Below are 25,122 nucleotides of genomic sequence, written 5' to 3'. Positions count from 1 at the left end.
AAAGCAGTTCCATTGTGTAGGGTATGGAAGGTGTGTTGTGTGTGAACATGAGAGAAAAATGCATGAACCTCCCTCTATACAATTTTAGCAGCTGTTGCCACCATGCTAAAGTAATCTGGAACAGCGAAAAGCATGATCAAAAACTTCCTAATGGTTTTAGTAAACCCCCCAGTCACTTCTCATGGATGCCTCTACTCATTTACATCTTAAGAAAGCCCAGCCATGTGTTTCTTTCAGTCTTGTTCCCAGATCTCAGCTTCCTATCTACAGTGGAAGTAAGATCATATACTGGAAACAATGGGTTTTTGGAGAAATTAACTATAAACGAAGCTCCAAAGATAGGGCTTCATTGGGACCAGAAGTTTTAATCCTGATATCTGTTCTAAGCACCCAGGCTCAGCTTTGGAACACATGAAAGACTATTTAACTTTGTTGGTTAATTAACCAATAGATTAATGAATTAAATGAAGATTTCCCTAACTTAGTGCACTCTAGATATGCTGACTCATCTCCAGCCATTGTAGTCACAATTTAATTTGATAACCAGAGGTGTACAACTTTAATCTGTGTGTGGATGCATGTTAATAAAGAGGTGCTTCGCAAGATGATGTTAATTCGTTCTGCGAAAAACGTCATCTTGTGAAAACATTGTCTTGCGAAACGCAGTTCCCCATTGGAATGCATTGAAATCTATTTAATGCATTCCAATGGGGAAAAATCGTCGTCTTGCGAAAATCATCCATAGAAAAGATTGTCTTGTGAAGTGCCACAGCGATCACAAAAAACAATTGTCTTGTGGATTAATCATCATTATGCCCTATTGTCAGACAAAATTGGCTATGAAAATAGCTTACAATTAAAATGCACAGTATAATATGGGTTACATGAAGATGTCTGTGAAGATATCTGGTCATAGGCACTATCTAGCAACCTCAGAATATTTCAAAAGGGAATTTCTATTCATTCTATTCTATTTACAATTGATGGATTAGTCCTATAAAATGCAGACTACTTGATCCAGTTGTTACTTGAGAAAACCCAGTATATCGATAGACTTACATATGTGGTTGCATAACAAATCCCAAGTATTCAGTGACTCTATTCTAGCTGAGATTAAAAGGTGGATTTAGCCCTAGGTATCCCTCTAATCAACCCTGAGTGCTCACTGGAAGGACAGATCCTGAAGCTGAGGCTCCAATACTTTGGCCATCTCATGAGAAGACTCCCTGGAAAAGATCCTGATGTTGGGAAAGTGTGAGGGAAAGAGGAGAAGGGGATGACAGAGGACGAGATGGTTGGACAGTGTCATTGAAGCTACCGACATGAATTTGACCCAACTCCGAGAGGCAGTGGAAGATAAGAGGACATGGCGTGCTCTGGTCCATGGGGTCATGAAGAGTTGGACACAATTTATCGACTAAACAACAACAATCCCTGTAAGCATCTACATAGGACCCTTATTGTCAGCAGCTCTCTGGAGGTTCAGGCTGAAGTCTCTCCCAAACCTTACAGGAAATAACAAGAACAAAACCTGGAATCTACTGCTGAATTATGTGAATGGGACAGTATATCCCTATTTGACCTGTGACACTTAAGTTGTAAAGACATTCCCATATCCTTTGCCCTTGCTACAGAAGCTTCATAGACCTCTTGCACTGTATCATGTTCTAATGGTTACAGAACGTTTGATGCCCCACTAGATCTCTCTTTAATGCTTTCTCCCCTCTCCTTCAACACTATCTACTATCACTTTGTCAACTACTGCACAGGATATAATTAGAAATCTGAGCTATATAACCTCACCATTGAAGTGATATGGAACACATTGAATGAAACAATGCAGAGTGCACAGACACTGTTTTTCTTATATGCAATTATATGCCTAGCTTCTTCCAATATATATTTTTGAAGTTGTTGGCTTTACTTATCTACCTATACTTCCACAGTACTGTCCCCTCTGTTTAAAAATATTTAAGATCCACCGGTGTGTTTACGTGACAGTAAGAAGCTCATGTGACAAAGTTAAGCTGTTTTGTTAAGTTGTGGTGCTGCTCTGAGGGAGAGAGATGCTTTCAAAACCACCAGCCAATTGGTGCTTACATCCTGCAGAACCATTTTTCTCAGAAGTTGAGGCTAGAGAAGAACGGTAACGTCTGGCAACAATGTGGTGAGTGCAGTTCCAGAGAGAAGCAGCCCTCATCTATAGATACGCTCATATACATCCTGAAATACGCAGATTTTTGTATGTGCAAAATATGTAGGCATGTGAGGATGGAGACAATGGTGAAGGTGCTCCTGCCAGCAAGCTGTCTGGCCTTCCACCAGGACTTGCTGTGTCCTGTACACGTTCCCCTGTAGCCTTGGGAAAACCATTGCTGACTTACAACTCCCCAGGAGAACCCAGACTCAAGAAAAAAAAAAACCAGTGACAAGGAGGAGGGAAATCCATATTTCTTATTGGGGTGAGTGAGAAAGAAAGGAAAGATGTCACTGAACCCAGCCAACGGCAACCCAAGCCAGGTGTTCGCAGAGGGAAAAGCAGTGGGGCTGCCAGGATCAACCAGCTGCTGACCCTGCAAGCATTGGCAGGGCTCACAAGGTGCCAGATCGCTAGCTTTGTTTTGTTTTTCTTTGGGTCTATAATACTCCCTCCCACACACACACAAAGGAGTTCAGGTATCAGTTAGAAACAGCAAAAATCAAAGATATCTCTTTTCCTATGTGACATTTCCAATGGTACAGATTGTCCCAGGAGCAAATCTGCAATTCTGCTTAAAACCTCTAAGTTGTAGCTTGGAGTTATATTCCAGGAATACACACCAAAACACAAAACTGAAGGGGTTTCTGCAAGTTTCATCTAAGTTTAGAGACTGTTACTCTATTGAATTGATTTTTTTTTTTTTGCAAAATCTAAAGACAAGAGCGGGGATAGGGCCTAAAGGCAGAAGTGATGACCCATGAGTACCTGGTTGCAGAAGGAACAGCAAATGTACAAGACTTGGCTTCTCCTCTTTTAGGTAGTAATCATATAGGATGACCTGCAGTGAAGCCTCTTATAGTGCTGACCTAATTTGACCCCAAGCAGTGCAGAGAGGGTCGCTGCCACATAAATGCATTCCACCACTGCCTTAATCCAGAAGATTAAAACCATTGAGCCCCCAAGAGTTCAACGCCAGTTTTCCCTGTCTATCCTCTTGATTTTATATTTCACACACAAATGACCAGAACTCTAACTCCTCCATCCTAATTGGTTCTAAACATAAGTGTACAGTGCTATATGTATTCCAGCTCCCAAGGAGTGAGAGACACAGGCTGGCACCTAAATCTATTTTGAAAGATCCTGGGCATTTGTTGGGCTGGTCCTCGCAAGAAACACTGAATTATTGGGAATGGATCTAGATTTTCTTTGTAATTTGGTATATACCAAGCCAAAAGGAAAAGAGGAAGACATAACAAGAGATGGATTGGCTCAATAATGGAATCCACAACCTTGTATTTGCAAAATCTAAACAGGGTTTTTAATTATAGGATCTTTTAGAGGTGATTAAGTGTTAGTATCGCCATAAGTTAGAAATTTAACTGCACATGGTAACTATTGTCCAAGGGAAGGCAACTTGCTCACTTCCAGATGTCACTAGAATTGTGTGAAATTGTCTGACACTTCCAATCCATGATTCAATTAGTGCATGCAAACATGCACTAGATAAAAATAGAGCAAACAAAATGGATTCTGTAACTATATCCATGAGTATATATAAAAAAAACTACAGTAAAAGTTGGCATGCAAATTTATCCCAGCAGAAATTTTCCTCAGTTCTGCATGTTGAAAATGCCTTGTTTTTGTCTTATGATTTGTCACCTGGTTGTAGAGGCACAGTAGCTACGACGGAAGTCATCTCCACAAGGACAGCACCATCACCAGCTGACATCACATATATTTTGGTCCTAAATGTATTGCTTCTTCTTTTTTCAAGGCACAACAGGACCCCATCAACTGTCATTGATGGAAAGTACCCTGCGTGCTGTGTTATGGAAATATATTCGACAGGAGAAACCATGCCACAGGCACACTTGATTTTCTGACCAACTTCTTTACCTCAGCAGTTCAAGTGTTGAATCACGGGCCCTCTGCCTGCTTGATTTCTCACTGTTGTCTCCAAACTCTAGGAATGTATCACAACCAAATCCAGCTCTGCCCCCCTCCCTTGTCTTCCCCTTCTATGTCTCCTGGATTCCTTTTGTTTCTCCCAGGGATCAAGACTTCAAATCAGCTTTAGAAAAGTGAAACTGGTATGAGCAGGCAGAGGCCAGGAGCTTTGGGGGGATTTGGATTTCACTTGTTTCCTGCCTGGGCATCCCCCCTACTTCATGACCTTTTATGCAAAGGAACATTTGCATGGACACAGAAACAAAAGTACAGATTGGCACATTAGCAGTTTTTTAAACTGTATGTTCTATTTCCCCTATTACAAGTGCGCAATGCTTGATGCCATCAGAGTACCGTCTATATGCTAGCTTTATGATCAGAAAAAGGTTACATCTCCATGTTCTATTCTTTTGTTGCAGCCTATCTAGTGGTTGCTAGCAAATTATACAGCTGGGTTGTTGTGACACGCAGCTACCCTTCTTTACTCAGATGGGTTGGTGTGTTATGACAGGCTTGGTCACTGAACATTCAGCAGGGATTTAGAAGAATTAAGGTGGTGCAGAAGATCACATGTACATATGCACATATATGCATGCACATAAGCCCAGATGTTGCAACTATGACAGCACCAATGCTCTTTCTAGGCTAGGATGAAAAATGCATTTTCTATATGCCATATATTTTTCATGTTATCAGAGGCTCTTGAAGGTTCTCCTCCTCTAAAGCCCCAAACAGATCTATAAAGGCTAACTGATTTATTTCCTCTTGCACAAAGGAGTCTTCATACAATGTGAAAGGAGTGGGCTACAACTTTACAGATTTTTCTATTGTCATGTACAGAATACAGAAGAGAGACCAAAAGAACTGTAAAAGGAGACTGATGCATGGAGTTGCTGGGATTAGGACTGATCAAGGAGTGTATGTTAATGGAGATTCTTGCGTCCAGTCCGATTATATGTGTAAATTAACTTTGAAGTTCACCAACTGCCATTATGAATATTCACTATGAGTTTTGTTTTTGTTTCTTTCTTTGCAAATATTTAAGCTTTAATTTGTTATGTATTGTACATTCTGCATTTCAGTGCTATCTGATTTTTTTTATCATTACACATTTATATGTTTATTCATCTGATAAAAGGGCTTTACTCCACAAAAGCTTATACCATAATTCGTTAATCTTTTTGCAAAAAAAGAAATTGCAAGACTTTTTGTTGTTTGCGATGGAGGAAAAGTACTCATCTGAAATGTGCACACTCCTTATTGCAGAACAATGAGGAGTTTAGAAAGTATCAAAGGATAGTTCATAGAGCAAGGCACCTTTACTGTATTTAGTTTTTTTTATTTATTTATTTAATCTAAACAAGGTTGGCCAAATGCAAAAGAGACCAAGGATTCTGCATCTTTCATCCTATTGTGTAGATTTTCAGCTATTGTAGCCTGATAATTTCTTCTTGTTTACAACCCTTATGGGTGCAAGGGTGCCTGCCCACTCTTGCGCCTAGCCATTTTCTCAACGAGTAGGTCCTGTTTTACTTTCTCCTTACTGCTGTCAGACACAGCACACTTTCTGTTCACATGTGGAAACGATAAGGTCCAACAACAAGATTTGCTCACTGCTTTGAGCATGAGCCCAATATCCTCTATTAAACAGAGCAGGTTTTGTTTTGTTTTGTTTTTCACATGCCACAAATTCAATTCTGACATATAGCAACCCTTTTCAGGGTTTTCTGGATACTCAGAAGTGGTTTACCATTCTTTTCTTCTGGGGCCACCTTGGGATTATGCAGCTTCTCCAAGGCTACACAGGCTGGCTCTTCTCCAGGGGGTCACAGTGATGAATTGTATTTTTGACCCTTGGCTCCTCAGCCAAGTACCCCTCATTCAGCTACTGTATCTGGCCTGCTCACACAAGAGCAGCTCGACAGAAAGGAAGTGGAAGTATTTCTTAAAATGCAAAGATTGCCCTAGACTGCAGAGGCAGGAATCTGGGGTCCTCCAAATGCAGTTGGACTATAACTTTTATCATCCATGTCTATGACCACCGGGTTAGGCCTGATGGAAGTTAAGTCCAACAACATTTAGGAATACACAGGATCTCCATCCCAATATGTGGAAAATCCATTTGTTCCAGAGCAACAGCAAGCACCTAAATGACTTTCTACTCAACCTCATCCCCAATACAGTATTTCTCATTGATGGAAAACAGTCAATGGGCAACGTGCTCAAGCTTTTCTTCTTGGGTTTTCACAAATTATTGGTCAGTCCAAGCATACTACACTACAGTATAGTGTACTACTCATACTAACATAATACAGTACTTGATGTAGCCCTTGTAAAAGTATCATGGATTGTTCTTGTTCAACATTACTGGCATCTGTTCAGCCCAAAATGTTTTCTCTGATGGAGAAACCAACTCTTTCCCTCCCATTCACATTCCATGTGGTTGCCCTGCCATTTTTTTAATTTTTAGAAAACTGAGCTTTACTCAGAGTTTGGAACCTTGTTAAAGTTATAAATCTCAGACCCCACCCAGCAGCATGGATTCTGTGAACTGTAGCCCAAAATAATAACTTCTCCAAGTTCTGGCTTTGCTTTAGTTGTTATTCAAAAACTCCAGGCACAGTCAAAATTATAAAAGCATTGATTGGTATTATATAACAGATATAAGTTTAAACCAAAAACTTAAGTATCTGTTAAATATTGACACAGTATGTATGCTGTTCCTAATATTGACGTTTTTGTAATTCTGATGGTGTGATTTCTGAGTTATGCAACTGCTTATAGTACTGTGTGAAATTTTTTGATATTGTTCCCAAAGCCCCAATGACTATGCGGACAACTGAAATGTGTTTCTTCCAGAGGTAAGATATTTTGATTGCCGGGTCTCTGTACTTTGTTAGCTTTTCCAATTCTTTATTTTCAACTCTGGCATCACCTGGAATTGCAATGTAATTGATCTGGACATTTATTTGTTCTATTACTACTATGTCTGGTGTCTTATGTTCCAGGTGTCTGTCCGTTTGGATCCGGAAATCTCACAAGATCTTGACTTCCTCATTTTCTGACACTTTCTCTACCTGATGTTCCGATGGGTTTTTGGAGGCCAGCAAGTTATATTTTTCACATAATGACCAGTGCACTAACTTTGCCACTCTGTGAGATGTGACACAGTTTCATCTTTTTCTTGGCAGAATTGACATTTATTTATTTGTTTGTTTGTTTGTTACATTTATAGCCCGCCCATCTAGTCATACCAACTACTCTGGGCGGGTAACAACAGATCAAATCTAATACAATTTAAAATCATAATAACATTTCACTAAAAAAGAGAAACCATAGTAATCCAAATGGGAAAAAGGCACAGAGAACAAAATCAGGCGGTGGATGGAGGAAAGGCTTGCTTAAACAGTCAGGTTTTCAGTTGCCATTTGAAGATGCCCAGGAAAGAGGCCATACGAAACTCAGGAGGGAGGCTATTCCAAAGATGAGGAGCCACTGCCGAGAAGGCCCAGTTTCTCGTTTTTTCCTTCTGGGCCTCCCTCGGCATTAGGCTCCTCAGTTTCATCTCCTGGCTAGATCGAGTGATACAGGTAGACCTAGGTGGGAGAAAGGCGTTCCGTCAGGTAACGAGGCCCTAAACCATATAGGGCTTTATATGTAAGTGTTAAAACTTTGAAATCTACATTTGCTGTCAGCACTAACTCCTTCAATCTTAGCTTTCATCATATTGGTTTATAGCACTTGCTCTTGGGCAGCAAAAATCAAGCCTTCATTTTTTTTTCTCTTAAGGGTCCCCAGTTTTAGCGATGCCCATGTTGAATTATGATCATGCTTTCCATCAATATTTCTCAGGAATTGTCCATGTAGTGGTTTATTTTTCCAGCTGTTTAATTTCTTTTCAATTGGTTGTTTCTTATATTGAGCCTTTGATTCTGTTGTTTTCAAAATGTTCTCCATTTTCACTGCTTTCAGTAATTTTTCTCTGCGTGTACTGATAAAACCATTTAGGCTTCTTTTTCCTTCCTCTACTACAGTAGTCCCCAACCTTTTTGGGGCCGCAGACCAGCTGGGGGGGGAGTGAGCTCCATGTGTGTGGGGGTGGGGGCACATCATGCTCACGGAGGCATGTCACGCTCGCACGCATGCATGCATGACACGCTTCCTGTGCAAGCATGACATGTCACCAGCAGGTGCTACATACCCCCATGTGAGCGTGACACACCCACTGCACATGCGGGTGGAGGTCCACATCTGCAGCCCAGTTCCAGCAAGCCCACGGACTGGCACCAGGCTGCGGACTGGGGGCTGACAACCCCTGCTCTACTACCTCCTGTATTTGCAGTAATCCATGGCATCCAATCTGTCCACATCACTTTTTTAATATAGTGTGTGATGTATGTTCATTAGTTTTTTTGATCCAGTTCTTCTAGTTCGTTTTGAGTCCAGTATATTATTGTAGCTGGGTATCTAATTATTGGAACATTATATGTTTATGACTTTGATTGTATTTCCCCTATTTAATTTTGATTGTAAGATTTTATGCAGTCTTTTGATATATTCTCTTTCTGTCAGTTCTTTAACTTTTGTCTGCATGTTGTCTGCTTCATCATCATCATCATCATCATCATCATCATCATCATCATCATCATCATCATCATCATCATTATTATTATTAAGCTCTTAATCAGGTCCCTAATGCATGGAGAGAAGCACATGTATAGGATGCATGGCGATATTAAAAGAAAGACAAAGTATGAGAGAGGAATGATCAGTGACAAGTTTGTTCTCCAACACCTACCTGCTATACCTCTTATATATTGGTAGAGTAATTAGATGTTTCCCAGGCATCAGAGTGGCAAATGAAATAATATGGCTACAATGTGATGGGACATCCTTTGAATTCTTGTGCAGAAAGTCTCTGAAAGCATATCTACAGGCTTAGAATATTTAACAATAACATATTATTTCCTATGAACCATAATCCAAAGTCTTCTAAGGGGCAAGAATTTAAGACAGATATACTCCTTTGCCAAGCTCCTTTTCTGTGTAACAATTTCTAGGATTCTTTGGGACAGACCTAAATTGTTATAAAAGTAAGATATGTTTGTAGTATAAACAGAATTTGCATTTTTAATATAGTAATTTGTTGTGCTACTCATGCACAATCCAAAAAATAATTTCTTACCACCACCTATACATCCCACAATAATTCATTACACTGCTTCTTAATTTTTCATTAATGTTGATAAAATCTTATTATTTATAACAGTGACATAAGATTTGAAAAATTATGTTCAGGATGCATCTAACAATGCTTTAAAATGCTCTTAAAATACATTATAAAGTAACTAGGAAACATTCAAGTCATTGCAACAAAAGGTAAGTCATTCAAATTTGTTACATTAGTTTTGAAATAGATTTTTTAACACACTCAAACCAACAGGAAGAAACACATTCCTTGTCTTGAGCTGCAAGTGTAGATATGCCCCTGATGTCTTTTTTGATAGACTTTATTAGAAACTGAAATCTGTTGCTGTTTTAGATATAAGATTCTGGCAGATTTCCAGGACTAATAAGTTATATTTGCAACCAATTCTTCCCCCCCCAAAACACCAAAACCCAAGCTAATTAGCAAACTGCAGAAAAAGTGGAAAGCTCATTTTGTGACAATCAGACATTTTCAGCACTTAAGAAGTGCTGCTACTGAAATGCTACCTGTAGAATAGTTTGGTCCTGAATTCACATGTTTGTGATTATTTTGTATATTGATCTTCCAATAATTTCCCGGGTGCACAAAACTGGAAAACAAAGTACGTATACTAGATAATATTTCTGATAGACTTCCACGTTTCTTCTTCGTTTTATAAATGCATATAATAATGCATTAATTAGCATTTAATTTGCCTCAGCACTCCCCTTTTTCACATTTCTTTATGATAGCAACAGGCTAGTTGCTTCTGGAAAGACAGGAGGGCCTGGCGTGCTCTGGTCCATGGGGTCACGAAGAGTCGGACACGACTAAACGATAAACAACAACAATAACAAGTTGTCCCTCAAAGATCCAGTCTGGGCATTTGTTATTTGATGTCGTATCCAACAGAGGGTGCTATGGACACAAGTGCTTTCATCAAACAGTAAAAGTATAATTTCCTACAGCTTTACGTACAGTCTGACCATTGTTTTGCCCTGTGTCCAAAAGACGAGGCTCCATTTTATGATCTCTTTACAGTATACATGTACATGTATATCTTTCTTCCTCCTTGCAAAGCCTGCCACTCTCTCAAGGGAACTTTATTTCCCACAGCAGTGTTTGACTCCACTGAGCAGTACCATCCACCACAACTGCTCCCTCTACATATCTTTGTGTCTGCTCCTGCCTCTAAAAGAATAGTATCTTTCAGGGATTCCACTTCCTGGCAGATTTACTGGGTAAAGTCCAATGGCCCTGAAGCAACTCAAGTGAATTTGGCATCCATCCTGTGTTCAGCAATTTCCTCACTTTCAGTCTAAGGCCCCGGATGCCATTTTGTGGAGCGGAAAACACTGAAAAACATCAGCAAATCAACTAGACTTGGTTTCAACCATTGATACTTCTTTCTAAATAGGCACCTTTTACTCCATCCATGCTATATTCCAGAGAAATTGGCAAATGGAGAGGAAGGTGAGGAGTTCAGTTCTCAGTATATTCAAATTTCCAGTATATACGCATATCCAGTGGTAACTGGCTTGTCTGAATCAGCCGTCATGGTTTCATTGCGATAGCCAGAATTTTCTTATGGTCTAATTATGATAATAACTAAAACTATATATGTAATGCAGGCTGTTGACACATTCAACAAGGTATGATGGACAGTTTATCAACTGAACAAATGGAAGGGCAAATGTATTGGGGAAAGAACTAACCACCTCAACGTATTCTTTATTTAAAGATTCATCTACAGCTGTGGGCTGTCACAGCCTTTTGACACGGGGCTGTTTTTGCTTTAATCACAAGTTTGTTTCTAAAATAGATCTTACTTATGTTCTATTTCTAAAATTGGTTCTAGAAGCGACTGAAGCTGGCCAAAAAAGCATTGCTTCCTGAGGCAGAGCAGAAAATGGAATCTTCCTCAAGGCATGGTATTCAGTATTTTAGAGCTAGTAAAGCTGTGTTCTTACATGAGGCACTAAATCTCACAAAAATCTATTTCAATCCCTTGCAGCAAAAATCAATCAACCAACCAACAAATAAATAATGTAATTTGCTACTCTTTCATGATACCCCAAATCTGATTCACCTGCTAGTGCCAACCACAGAAGCTCCCCATAACATGAATCTTTAAGATCTAAAAATGCTGGTCTCTACCCCAGTGCTCAGACAGAAGAGAAAGAGAAGAAGGACAAAAAGCAAAATATTTATACTTTGCTTTTAGAAACAAACCCCCCTCAAAACCGCTTAAAAGGAAAACTAAAGCATCACAACAATGAAGGCACATGAACAAAATTTCCAGGCGGCAGCTGTGTTACTTATAGCAAACAACAACAACAAAAAAACAAGGAAACTTGCAGCACCTTAAAGTCTAGAAAGTTTTATTGGGCATGTGTGTGGGGGGGACTGGAGTCCACGTCTTCAGATGTAAATGAACACTGCATTTGTCTCTTTTTAATGCATATAGAAATGAATCAATACAGTATCTTTACAATGACAATTCAGTGTCTCCCATGGTTGAACCTAAGCACAAAAAATTGGTTACAGGGCTGAAACTCAATGGGTTCAGTCTTATATTATCCCAAGAAGGAACCTATGATGAGTGGATTTATGGTTTTAATAGCCATTGGATAAATAAGTAGTAAATAAATACTGTAAGTACTTCCACTAGTGGAAGAGAAAATTGTGTGAGATATACAAGTGAAAAAAAACCCCCAACTTTCAGATACTTTGTATCTTTGTTAAAAGTTGCCATTTCAAAATTGTTTTAAATCCAACAGTGTTTTAATGTTATGTTTATTTTAATTGCATTTTAACATAAGGACCTTTTTGTTATTATCCGTATCTTTAAAAATGTTTGTAAAGAATATATATCTGTTTAAATCTGGTTGTGAGTCACCTTGGTCTCAGTTCTAGAAGAAGAGCATGATAAAAAAAAATGAATTAATACAATTCTGGGCAATATGAAGTGTACTAGTAGCTTCTGGAAACCAATAAGGCAACTGCTATCAAGAAAAACCCAAGGCATGCATGTTCTGAAGACCTGCAATGCAGCCTATATGTTGAAGCTTATCAGGATCTGAGTTGGGTCTAGTCCTGGATGTGAGCCTACAGCACAAACCTCAAATATGCCACTGCGGTCACAGAAGAAAGGTGGGAAATAAGCATCATTAACAGTAGTGTTAATTTTACATTAACAGTAAAATTAATATTTTAATTGTATTTCAATTGTTTTATCTTATTGTATTTTAATTGCTATAAGCCGCCCAGAGACCTTTGGGTAGTGTGGGCGGCATATAAGTTAAACAAACAAACAAACAAACAAACAAACAAACAAACAGATAGATAGTGTCTACCCCAGTCCCATTCTTTTCATGGGATAGCTATTCCTAGCTGAGAGTACATGAAGAGCGGAGCGTGAATAAACGGGGAAGTATTTGAATGGTTAATTCTGGGGTGGGCTGAGTAGTTGATAACACAGATGTTACGCAGAGGCTGAATCACTTCTAGCTGCGCCCTATTATCACAAATTACTTTTTACAAATTTGAGTCACACTGTAGGGGGAAAGCACATGACAACCAAATGCAAGACTCCCCATAAAATCAGATAAGGACCTATTTACATTGCCTAGAAGTGTGGTTTCATAGTGAATTGAACATGGGACAAACAGAAATTGTTTGTATTGAATGTATTTCATGTACATTTGTTTTCTGGCACTTACACAAAACTATCCATGCCACTAATGTTGTTGATTATTCCAGCGTATATTTATCCCCTGCTTCCTATTTGTTCTCCTACCCTGTCTCCAAACAACTTTTCTAAAGATTAAAAAAGTTCTCTATGAAATCAGGAGCAAAGTTGAAAAAGCAAGGTTTCTGAACATGCATCCAAGCAGCAAAACACACACATATGCAATATTCATACGTAACGGTGGCTTTGTGTGCATGATAGTGCACATATGTTTCTGACGCCCTGTAGCAAACTGCATGTACCCTGCATGTATGCTATAACATGTTGTGACAGCATACATCTTTTTAACAACATGCACAAGTGGAAAACAGATGTGTTTGTTCCTCTCATATGAAAATGTGCATGTGAAGTATATTTCAGCCATTTCCTAAATAAAAAAAAAAATAAACTTGTGTAGTTAATCATCTGTGACATAACTAGCGTTTGGCTTTTAGAACCAATGTGATTAAGTAGTTGAGGCGCCACGTAATGTGTGTGTGTATGTGGCTGTGTGTGGTGCACAGGGCCACCTAAATGTTGCCTATGGAATGCAAGTACAGTGGTGCTTCGACTTATGAATGTCCCAACATATGACCATTTCGAGTTACGACCAGCACTGGCCACAAAATTTTGCTTCTACTTGCGACCGGAGCTTCAAGTTACAACCAGAAAAAGGCAGGGGAAAAAGCGGGGAATTCAAATTGCTAACCGGAGGAGGCTTCGGACTGCCTGGTAAGGAAAGCTGCTGCTTTCTACTTTTTAAAAACTGTTCTGGGTGGGTTTTGCAGCACGGTTTTGGACTGGGTGGTAGGATTATGTTTCTATGCTGTGATGAGTCTTGCAGGGTTTGTTTGTTTTTTGGTTGTTGTTTTTTCCCTATTTCCGATGGGTCTTACAGGGGTTTTTTGCTTTTTGAGTTTTTCCCCCCATTTCCAATGGGTCTCGCAGGGTTTGTTTGCTTTTTTGCTTTGCTTTTTTGCATTTCCAAAGGGTCTTCCACAGTTTGTTTGCTTTTTGGTTTGTTTTTTTGTTTTGTTTTGCATTTCTGAAGGCTCTTGAACGGTTTGTTTGATTTTCTTTTCTTTTTCCTTTGGGCCAGAACGGATTAATCACATTTCTGGATGGGTCTTGCAGGGCTTGCTTGGTTTTTGCTTTGCTTTTTTGCATTTCTGAAGGGTCTTGCACAGTTTATTTGCTTTCTGCTTTGCTTTTTTTGCATTTCTGAAGGGTCTTGCATGGTTTGTTTGTTTGCTTTTCTTTTCTTTTCTTTTGGCCAGAACGGATTAATCATGTTTCCGATGGGTCTTGCAGTGGTGTTTTGTGTTTTTTTGTGTGTATTTTTTCTTCAGCCGGAATGGATTAATTGCATTTCAGTGCATTCCTATGGGAAATGGTGCATCAACTTATGACCATTTCGAATTACGATCAGAGTTCCAGAACCAATTAAGTTTGTAAGTTTGGGCACCACCGTAGCTCCCTGGGGCATTTTTCCAGCCCACCCCATTCTCTCCCTCTCCCCCCCCCCCCCAGTTTCTCACATGTCCTGAAAACAGTTTTTAAAATTCTGGAAAAAAATTTTTTTGCTTGGAAAGTTTTATTGTGACCTTTAGCAGTTGTGGGGCAGCTTTCCATGTTTTGACAGCTCCCGTGTCCCTTAACTTTCATTAAATTGAAATTTTAAAAGCGGAGCTTACAAGAGAGACTTTTTCAGTTGAAATATTGATTGTAACAATTTAAAAAAAAACAATTAAAATAAATATGCAACTTAGTATATTCATGTGCACATCAGTCTGTAAATAGCCTTCCTTTAACTCCTTCCCTCCCTCAAGCTACCAAATTGTTTTTCAAATGGTCTTGCGGAGGTCACAAGCCACTCTCTAATTAGCACCTGTAAAATGGTAAAATTAAAGATATTACTTGTAGGCTTAATGTTAACTAGACATGTCTCCCCGAACATATCAGAGACACACTCTGGATTGCCTTTTTTTTTCAGTTTGCAATCAGTTTGGCATTTAGTGGTACGATTATTTGATTTGGTGATTATGCTGGCGATCTCTCCGCAGCAGCCTTACAGTCCTCACAGATTTTCAGTTGGCAAGTAAAATATAGTGACAAGAAAGTCATCTAGCTAATGAAATTATCACTTGGCAAACAGATTGGTGGATGAATTTTAAAAGCCCTGTACACAGAATGCTTAATATGCAAAAATGTTACAATTTTAAGTGCATTACTTGTTACAAGTCTTCTTTCTCCACAGCAGCCCCATGTTCCACTAAGATACATATATTTATAATTAATTCATCATTATAACTTATTAATTAACATAATGCTACCTGGTGCCTATATTGAAAGAAATTGAGAACAAAGATTCCCAAAGTACAACTGGTAAGTGAGGAAAGGGCGTATTTGAAAAAAAAAATGCAGCTGCCTGTCTATCTTACAGGATCACAAGTTGTGGTCAAAATGCTTGGCAGACAGCAATAGCAAAAGACAATCCATTTATACATACACTTTCATATAAAAGGAGAGGAACTACTAACCATGTCCTCTGGAGTCTTATATTCGAAATACTGATGTTGCTGTTATGTGCCAGCAAGTTAGAACTGACTTGTAGCAAACCTAATAAGTTTTCCAAGGTGAGTGAGGCATTTAAGGAGTGGCTTTATCAATTTCACATCACCATTGTTTTCATGGTAAAGCTAAGGAATCTAATCCAGACCTCCCGAGTCCTAGTCCATTACTCCACCTACTCTACCATACTGGGTACCCCATTTAAAAAATACAGGTACAACAGAGAGACAGATAACACACACTCTGAAATAATTGCAGTCCTGTTTGGAGTATGCATTGCAGGACTGGTTGGGATATAAGAATTGACACATCAACTACGAAAAATGGCAGGGGGAGGACTACATCGTGAAATGTTAATTTCTGTACATAAGGGGAACACTCCAAAACAGTTGCTAAAAAGCTGTTGCTCTGTGTAGTAGACCCACTGAATCAGTGGGGATTAAGTGAGTCAAATTGTCTATAAAGGCACAGACATTATTAATTATACTGAGGTTCATTCAATGTGCCTATTCTAATTGCAACTTAACTACACTACACAATAGGCTTCCAGCCAGCGCCTCTGTTGGTGGACATTAAAATAATAATTAAATTTATGATTCAAAAGTGGTGAGTACTACCTTGCCCCTGCTTGACATACGAGGTGAAAACATTAGGGATAAAACATGCATTGAGTATGAAGAAGAGGAATCCATTGTGTTTTATGCAAAGTACAAAGAAAAACAACCATGCGGTTCGAGGTTTTTATGGCATTCTGTGGGACTGTGAAAGTTTTTCTGAAAACTACAGAGTTCTGTTCACTGAAAGATATCTGGAAACCTTGTCAATGGATCACCATCCCTTGAAAGGGAAGACAGGTTAATGTAAAATAATGTATATATATTACCCAGATCTAAGGATAACTCAACTGGCAGAGTAGAGGGCAACTTCAATTATCTTTGCTACTATTTATTCCATCGGTCCTTTTCCCTTTCATCCAAAACTCTTATAATATGGCTGGTTTAAAACAACCCAGGGAAAAATCACAATTGTCATCAGAAGATCAGTGCTGGTCAACATATTAATATCTATAGAACATAGTTGTCTCTTAGTGTTTCTACTTCGAATGGTATCAATAAATCAAACATTGCGGGAATGAGCCAGGTAATAACCATGCTGCTGCACAGTCCTTATTGATTATACTGAGGTTCATACAACAATCCTGTGAAAAGAGTGTGGGAAGTGACCTTTATATTTTGTGTGTGTTTAGGGTCACAACAAAAAATTATTATGGCACCACAAAAGGCTTTCAGGGCTCAAATGTTACTGCACTGGAACTTCATACAAAGCATGATCTACAAAGTAGAATTGCATTTCAGTTTTTCCACTAGGGACCAAATGCTTACCAAGAGAGTGAAGCCTAAAGTGTAGTTTAAGGTAATATTTATTTTAAAATATTTCTGCTGATGTTGAAATGTTGGCACCAGGGTAAAAAAAAATTAGGAAAACGTGTAGAGCCATGCTAGTGGAGAGAGACGCATACAAGGAAGTCTCTGTTAGCAAAAGCAAACAAGGCAAAGCAAGTAAAGTAATAAATCAGGGGTTTTCAGACGGCAACCATGTTGATTTGGCCCATGGGGTTGTCCTCCTCTGAGACAGCCTGGAAAAGTACATTTTTGGATTATGACTCCCAGAACCCCACAGCCAGCTTGGCCACTTGGCTGAGAAGCTCTGGGATCTATAGTCCAGAAAAATAACTGTCCCAGGCTCCGAGACAGGAGACCATGTTAGGAATACTCTGCTGAAGCCAGAACACAGCCAGCCCTACTATTAGGCAGAGTGAGGTGGCTGCCTGACTATGCTCCCCAAGTAAGCCTGCTGGGCGTTAGAAGAAGTGAATGAAGTGCTTCCATTGCCAGTACTGAAATAAGGTTCCACTGCAAATGCAGTCAATTTGTTTACTTGCAATGGGATGAAGGCAGGAGGGCACCCTTGTTTCCTTCACCTCTGGGTAGAAAATGTCTTGGGGCAGACTTGAACTAGAACTAAGCAAATGAGACAAAAATAAATGATGGCAACCACTATGGGACCACAAAGCTGAAAAGGAAATGAACATTATCCAGACCTCTGCCTTAAATGGCCAATATTCATAACTGTTTAACAGAAGACAGGAGGGATTTGTAATGTCCAGTTCTTTTCATTCTAGAAAACACAATAAGCAATTCTGTAATAATACACATTAATGATAATCACGACCACATTGTGAAGCATGTTCACTTCAAAATAAACTCCATTGAGTTCAATGAGTTGTAGACAGTGAATTATCCCATAATAGTGAATTTAGACTGCAGATTAAAGCTTCTGAAGATGCAAGACTAAAAGAAGATAAAAACAGCAACAGCAACAATAGTAGTAGTAGTAGAAGTAGTTAAGTGAAAGGAAATCTAGATCCAAAGCTATAACTGTCATTTGGTTTACCATGTCATGAATTGGATAAAGTCTAGATAGGTTCAAAAGCCAATGGCTACAATCATACTGTATATGATTGCAATTACAGAAGGGAACACTTTTTTTAAAAAAATAATTTTGCATTGCAAAACAGATATTCAGACACTCAGTATCTTGTTGAATTTCTTCTTATGAAATTTATAATGTTAACATTATTGAATTGTTACATTTTTGTAATAGTAAACTTCAAAACACCAACCTCTTTAAAAAATGCAACAGGGTAGGGTTTTTTTTATAGTTTCTCACCAGGGCTACACTGCAAATTATATAAATTGAAGACATTTCTAGCTAGCCTTTTCCATAACTCACATATACATCTTGCTGATAGATCCTAGTTAGGGACCCTACCATGACACACACATGTTCTGCAGCAATCAGCATTAACTGAGTCACTGGTTGCTTTATTGTTTATATCACAACAGTTTCTGTGATTACTTATCTATGCCTATATCAACAGAAGAAATAATTTCTTAAATCTATAACTAGTTAAGGAACTTCCTGTAATCAAACTATACAAAGTTTGACAAACATCAAGATTATAACATATCTTGTTATTTTCAACATATAAATAACAAGGCCTGCAGTCTCAAAGCATTCGTTTAAAAGGTTAATGGAACATTTCACATGTATTTCCTACCTAGGACTAAACAAAGGGGGCAGTGCGATCCTATACATACCTGTCCATATGTACAATAAATCCAAATGAGTTCAATGATATCAGGACAAGTGTGTTTTGGCAGCTTAAACCTGTCTAGCTGCCAAAATAATTGTTTGTTTGGTTTTATTTCATGTAAGGCGACTTCCTATGTTCCCAAACTACCGAAGTGATATTATGATTATGATCCAAGCCCGATCAAGATATTTTGCTGCTTGAGGTGAAGTAGCTGAAAGTATCTACTTTTTTCAAAACTTCATCCTGTGCAGTCAAATAATACTCAAAACTAGCCAAGTTATTTTGGTACAGGAGGCAGAAAATCCTTCTAATGCACTTCCTGTTCTGAGCAGTAAATCTGCAATAATAACAAATCACAGCACTAGTCATTTCATGGCACACTAAACCTGTTGCTATGGCCAGCCCTGATTATGATTATGACTATTGTGTTACATCCACTAGTAATTGTTGTAGATGTAACAGCGAATGAGTTCTGAAAAGCAATGGGCAGTTTCTCCAAAGCATTATGAAATTCTGACAAAGTAAAAAATGATCAGAATAAAATTATATATGAAGATATTTTGGAGCAAAATTTGAAATTTTATTTATATATATATTTTAAAAAGAATAAAATAAAGTATTGATACAATAAAATGGAGTATATACAGATTCTGGCAAAAGACAAGCAAGCTGCCCGAAACATCTTCACAAGGCATATTTAGAAAAATGTAAGCATAATTAGGATTAATCTACCCCAGGGCCTCTCAGATTTGTTTGTACCTGCAGTATTGTAAGCATTATACTACACAGGAGAAGATATAAGGGGGGAAATTAGTTTAATAAAGGGCAAAAGAGAAATAAAACCACCCTCCTTATGTGCTGTCCTCCTTTTCTGAAGAGAGACATAGACGCCAGTGGAAGAGACACGGCTAACCAAGGTCCTACATTTTAATATCCGTTCTTACTTTCTTCAAGTAGTATCTCTACTTCTGACCCACTCATCCAAAGGAAGAGGAAAGGATAGAGATCTAAATCCTCTACATAAGGATCAATTTGAATTTGTATTTGTCAACATGATGGATAAAGCTCCAGTATCAACCAGACATATCTCCCAGAGAATTAGAGAGCTAATAAAAAAGAAGCATTTCTATATATAAAATTGCCTTATAGTGAGTCAAATGATTGATTTAGCTCGTTCTGTATTGTTTGCACAGGCTGGCAGTGACTCTCTAGCTTTTCAATCAAAAGCCTTTCCTATCTTTGCGTGATTGAACTCTAAACTTTTCGCATGCAAAGCATGTGCTCTTGTATAGACCAATTGCCCTTCTTCTCCTCACTGACTAAAGTTATTCATAAACAAGGAGCCAGAAGGGGGAAAAATGGAACTCCTGGCCTTGTATCACATGGGGTGTTGCATTGCTCCCCTCAGACAAATTGCTCAGCAAAGCGAATCACATGAACTAGGCCTAGCTGCTTATTTAGATCCCTTGAAGGAATGATGGTTAGGGTGTGGATGAGAAAAAGGCTTGAAAACAACTGGTGTGGCTAGCTCATGTATGATAGGCAACAGTCTGTGTGTTGCTTATATTTTGTTTGCCCCTATAAATCTAATAGTCATATGAGAAACACATCTTCCACTTTGCTGTTTATTGAAGCTGTTTTCTGATATTCAGGTTTTTACACTGAAGCTGACATTCAAACCAGAACTATGAGGACTCAGCTCAAACAAAATAATTCAAATAAAATAATTCACTTAAGCTTTACTCGAGCATCGCTCAAATGATTTTATAAATAGAAGCAGAGGTGATTTGTAGGGGGGAAAATTCAAAACCCACACTAAACCCATACCTTTATTTTAACAAACAAGGTACAAGATCTCTTGATATTCCAAGATGGACAGGGAATGGGAAGAAAGTGCATTTGTGATATTTGAATATATAAGCAGTGCTGCCTTGATGTTAAAGGAACATCCTGCACCACCAGAATCCAGCCTTAAGGGTTACATGGATGATCAGTTCAAAGCACTCTTCACTGCATTTTTGATTTTGTAGCACAACCTTCTTGTATGTTCTGGGTCTCAAGGCATTAATGCATCCATCCTGACAGAACGAATGAGGTTAGCCTTCCAGCAAAGGAGATTCAATATTTCTCTCCTGCCCATCTCAATCTCATGCTCTTTCTCTCGCTCTTTTTTTAAAAACCTGATTGATGTGTACTACAAAGTATGAGAGATAGGAGTCACTTCACTTGCAAAGCTAGTATTCAGATGGAAGCTAACACCAACTAATTTCAAGTGTGAAGCCCCATGATTTCTGATTTACAAAGGTAGTAAATGCACACAAAGTATCAAAATAAAGCTATGAAACTAATAAGGGATTTTCTGTGCCTCACTTTCAGACTGGTTTGTTTTGGCTCCCATCTACTTGCAGGTCTAAAGGCATGGAATGAGAGACAAATTGTGCATGTCATAATCTTTGATGTCACAGGCACTGTTCAACAAGCACCTATGATATTCTCTTAACTATATTCTACACAGCATTGCAGTGGCCCTTTTATCTGAGATAAATAATCTCAACCAGAAATGCTTTTAAAAATGATGTCCAAACCCCATGTAGCACATGAGCAATAACAGCATAATACAACAGTGCAATCAAGTGATAGTATAGAAAACTCACAGCAGTGCAATCCTGTGTATGCTTTAATGGAGGAAGCCTCATAGCATTTGATGGAACTTATTTCTAAGCAAGTGTGCAGTGGAATGTAGTCTTAGAAAATGTGATGAATGCACATATGCATATGTTCAATGGCTGCTGACTTGTTTTATTAGGTATGGAATGATATAATTCCATAAACAGAAAGAACCCCAAATTTTCTGATCTTTTAAAAGCAACAGATTCACACAAAAAGTGTCAAATCAGTGGCAAGATAACCAGTCCTATTCTCTAATTTTAGATCCTTTCTGTTAGCTTTCTTTCACAGTTCTTGGTTGTTGTGTTTTTTAAAAACTCTGTTAGCTTTTCTTTTCATAGCCCTTTGCATTGCGCTGCTATGGCATTCCAAATTCACTTCCTATTTAGATAGTAACCAGTTATTGATATCTGTGGGTAAATAATAGAAAAACTGGAGGAGATAACTGTTTCCTTCAACATTCCGTATGCTCTCCATCTTCAAGACTCGGATCCAAATATATTTAAGAAAGTTAAAAATAAACCCAAGCCAGATTCCAAATGTTTGAAATGGAACTTACACCAATAATAAGATTGACTTTGAGACATGAATTTAAAATAACTTTTTATACATTTGTGCGTTCGTTTTACGTGTACTTTTGTCACTTTCCTGGTCAGCATCTAGCCCGTTGAAAAAACTTTTTACATTTAAGAATCGCTGGTTTTCCCCACCACAAATGTTCATTGTAGACTTCAAAAAATGTTGGACTCATGAGAATAAACCAACCAACCAACCAACCAACCAACCCAGAAAACACTTGCTAGCAGAAAGGACTGACTAACAATGCTTCAGAAGGAAATGAAGAGCTGTAGACAGAAGGATGGTAGGCAGTTTGGAGCCGGAGGCAAAAAAAAAAAAACTCATAGTGGACAAATATACATGGGCTTTGCTATAGAACAAGAGTATGCAGAATCAAAACGTAATACAAAATTTATATTGACAATACATTGTCAAGATAGGAAGCTCTTTATCCACTTCAGTTTACTAGCCATTCACATGTTCCTCATTTCCTTCATCATCCCACCCGCTTGCCTGTTTGCATCATGAAGCATAAACACAGATCCTGAAATAAGCTATGCTTTCTGAGTGGCTATCACTCCCCAGTTTGTGCCACTTTTCTCACGTTTCTTACACATTTCCCCACCCCAAGGCATTCCCTCAGCCATTCTTACCTCCAGAGTTTCCCAAGTGTCTTACTAAGTTCTGCATTATGGAGGTGAGGGTACTGGTCTGCCAGTTTCCTCCGGGCTGCTTGTGCCCACACCATGAAGGCATTCATAGGCCGCTTGACATGGGGTTTGCTCTTGCTGCTTCCATTGACCCGCACAGGCATGGGCACCAGAGTCCAGTCGTAGCCGCTCAATACCTGGCTGACTGCCTCCCGGATGCACACAGGGAACTTATCGTCATCTGCTTCTGCGTCCTGTTGTTCCTTCTTCACCTTCCCCATCTCGCCACTACTGGAGTTAGAAAGGTGAGAGTTGGCATCTGACGCCATGGAAGGTCCTGGCGAAAGGCAATGGTGGTCTTCAGAACCTACAGGACTCATCTCCACCTCAGAAAGGTCTTGATCATCTGTCATGGTTCCTCTTTCTTGTACGCCCCAAAAATCAAAACTTCAAACTGGAACCACAAAAAAAAGGTGAATATGAATGCTAAAGCTAAAGGCAAAGAAAGTCTCCCAATAATCTGGCAAAGAATCAGGAAATGCTTAATTAAAAAAAAACAGGAAACCTGCTACATTACAGATCATTTTACAGGACCTGAGACATCCACGATCAAAGATGTGTAAGAAAATTTCTAATTGACTGGAAGCTTTCAATCCATGCCATAAATGTTTATAAAGTGAGAGCCTGCTTCCAGGTGAAAGCCAACAAACAAAGATTTGGGAGGTCTTGGAGAGGACCAGAAAGCAAAAAACACTTTCTAATTTCTTCCTCTAAACTCCAAAGGCGGATGGAGTTGTCAATCTAAGATTGAGATTAGAGTGAAGAATATCAGGAGATGAAATGGGTGGGTTTACCGTTAAAAGATGAAAACAAGCAAGCTAACAAAAAAGCCCTATGACTGTGTAAGAATTCGCCATGTATTTCTAATACACTATGTCTTTTGAAGCAGACCAGGTAAAAGGCGCCATGGATAGAAATATTTTGGCTCCATGCTCTCTTCCTGTTTCATTTCTGCTCCAAAATTCTTTTAAAATAGTACTTCTAAAAAATCTGAAGCTTTGGCACCTGGTTGCTTTTCACCTCTGTCACCTTGTATAACATTTCTGCCAGGTATTATCCAATTCCAGGGAAGCAACACTTCAAATTAAGTGGACACCCATCACCGCCAGCCGCTCCCTACTTTAAACACAACTATTCCAACAAAACCTTGACTGCCTTTCCCATTTCTAATTTTTGTTTGCTGCTCCTTTGAAGACAAGAGCAACCACTTTTATCTGATTAATTAACATGGAAGGAGAAAGCTGTCAGCTATTTAAAAAGAACAGAGAAGAAGAGGGAGAAGAGGGAGGGAAGGAGAGATTTACCAAGCGCAGGTAAGAAAACTTACTGTTGGCCTGGCTGCTCTGCCGGGTAAATCCTGAGAGAACTGTAATTTGTATCCCAATAGCCTCTCTGTTCTCCTTTCACAAGCCTGGTGGCTTTCAGGAGCTGTGTGCTGAGGGAACTCTCAGACAAGTGCCATTCCTAGGGGGAGGCTTGGTTTTTCCTAATACCCGGCATGAATGTCTCTCTGACTGGCTTGCTGCTTAACACTGGGGGAGGGAAAGGCGGAGGGTGGAGCTAAGAGCTCTTTAGGGCCCAAATACATTCATTGTATGCTGGCAGGAGATTTTTAGACACCCACCCCCCCAAATGCATTTTAGCCCCCCCCCCATCTCACACACATTCTGGTTAGGATAGACATGGTGGCTACAGTTAACTTTTATTTAGTTTGTTCTACATAGGGTACTGCACCTCAGGTTAGCTTTAAAAATAAATAAAAAATTTAGGCCCCCGTGCCTCCTTTGGCATGAGGGAGGACGGTGCTTAAGGCGTGCATCGTACATGGTAGGACTTCTGTATGAGGTGAACAACCTATGTGTGTCAGAGACATCGCACATGTAATGTGACAACGGCACACACATGTTTTCACTTGCCTAGTATTATGAAGCTGCAGTTAGGCAGCATATCCCAGTGTTAACACGTAATAAAGAACATTATGGGTCAGCTCTGCACAAAGCAGTGATGTTAAAGTGCCATCAGGGCAGATAAAATCCACAGAGGAGCCTTCTCCAGCCTGTTACTCTCTAGATGTGTTGGAGTACTATTCCCATCAGCCCCATCCTTTGGGATGATGGAGTTGTAATCCAAAACAACTGAAGAAAATGCACCTGGCTGCGGAAGACTGTCACATAATATATATAAATTGGTAGCTTATGTGTCTTGTCTCCGCATCTCACTACATATACCCACTGGGACTGAGTAGCTGTACTCAAGGTTTTATTTTTGGAATAAATCACACACACCAGCATTTACAAAGCTGGTGTTCTGCATATATGATAGATTACAATTCCTATCAATGGGAGTTGTACTCCATCCAAAGCACGTGGAGGGTATCACAGTGAGGACAGTTGG

At 39.1% G+C, this 25,122-nt stretch overlaps 1 protein-coding gene across 1 annotated transcript in view; it reads right to left on the bottom strand.

Moving 5' to 3' along the window:
* The window catches only part of SOX10 (SRY-box transcription factor 10), a 29,327-nt gene extending 5,078 nt beyond the window's left edge, over positions 1-24,249 (bottom strand). Inside the window, exons 1-2 of the mRNA XM_020787743.3 lie at positions 24,056-24,249; positions 22,672-23,122 (exon numbers count right to left, since the gene is read on the bottom strand). Of these exons, the coding sequence (XP_020643402.1) occupies positions 22,672-23,081 (410 nt within the window). The 5' untranslated portion in view covers positions 23,082-23,122; positions 24,056-24,249. The remainder of the gene's footprint in view (positions 1-22,671; positions 23,123-24,055) is intronic.
* Between the last annotated feature and the right edge of the window lie 873 nt (positions 24,250-25,122).

This window comes from Pogona vitticeps, chromosome 5 (assembly GCF_051106095.1).
Source record: "Pogona vitticeps strain Pit_001003342236 chromosome 5, PviZW2.1, whole genome shotgun sequence".
NCBI classification, from domain to species: Eukaryota; Metazoa; Chordata; class Lepidosauria; order Squamata; family Agamidae; genus Pogona; species Pogona vitticeps.
The sequence above is the reverse complement of the archived record's forward strand: the minus strand, read 5'-3'. Positions and strand labels throughout refer to the sequence as shown.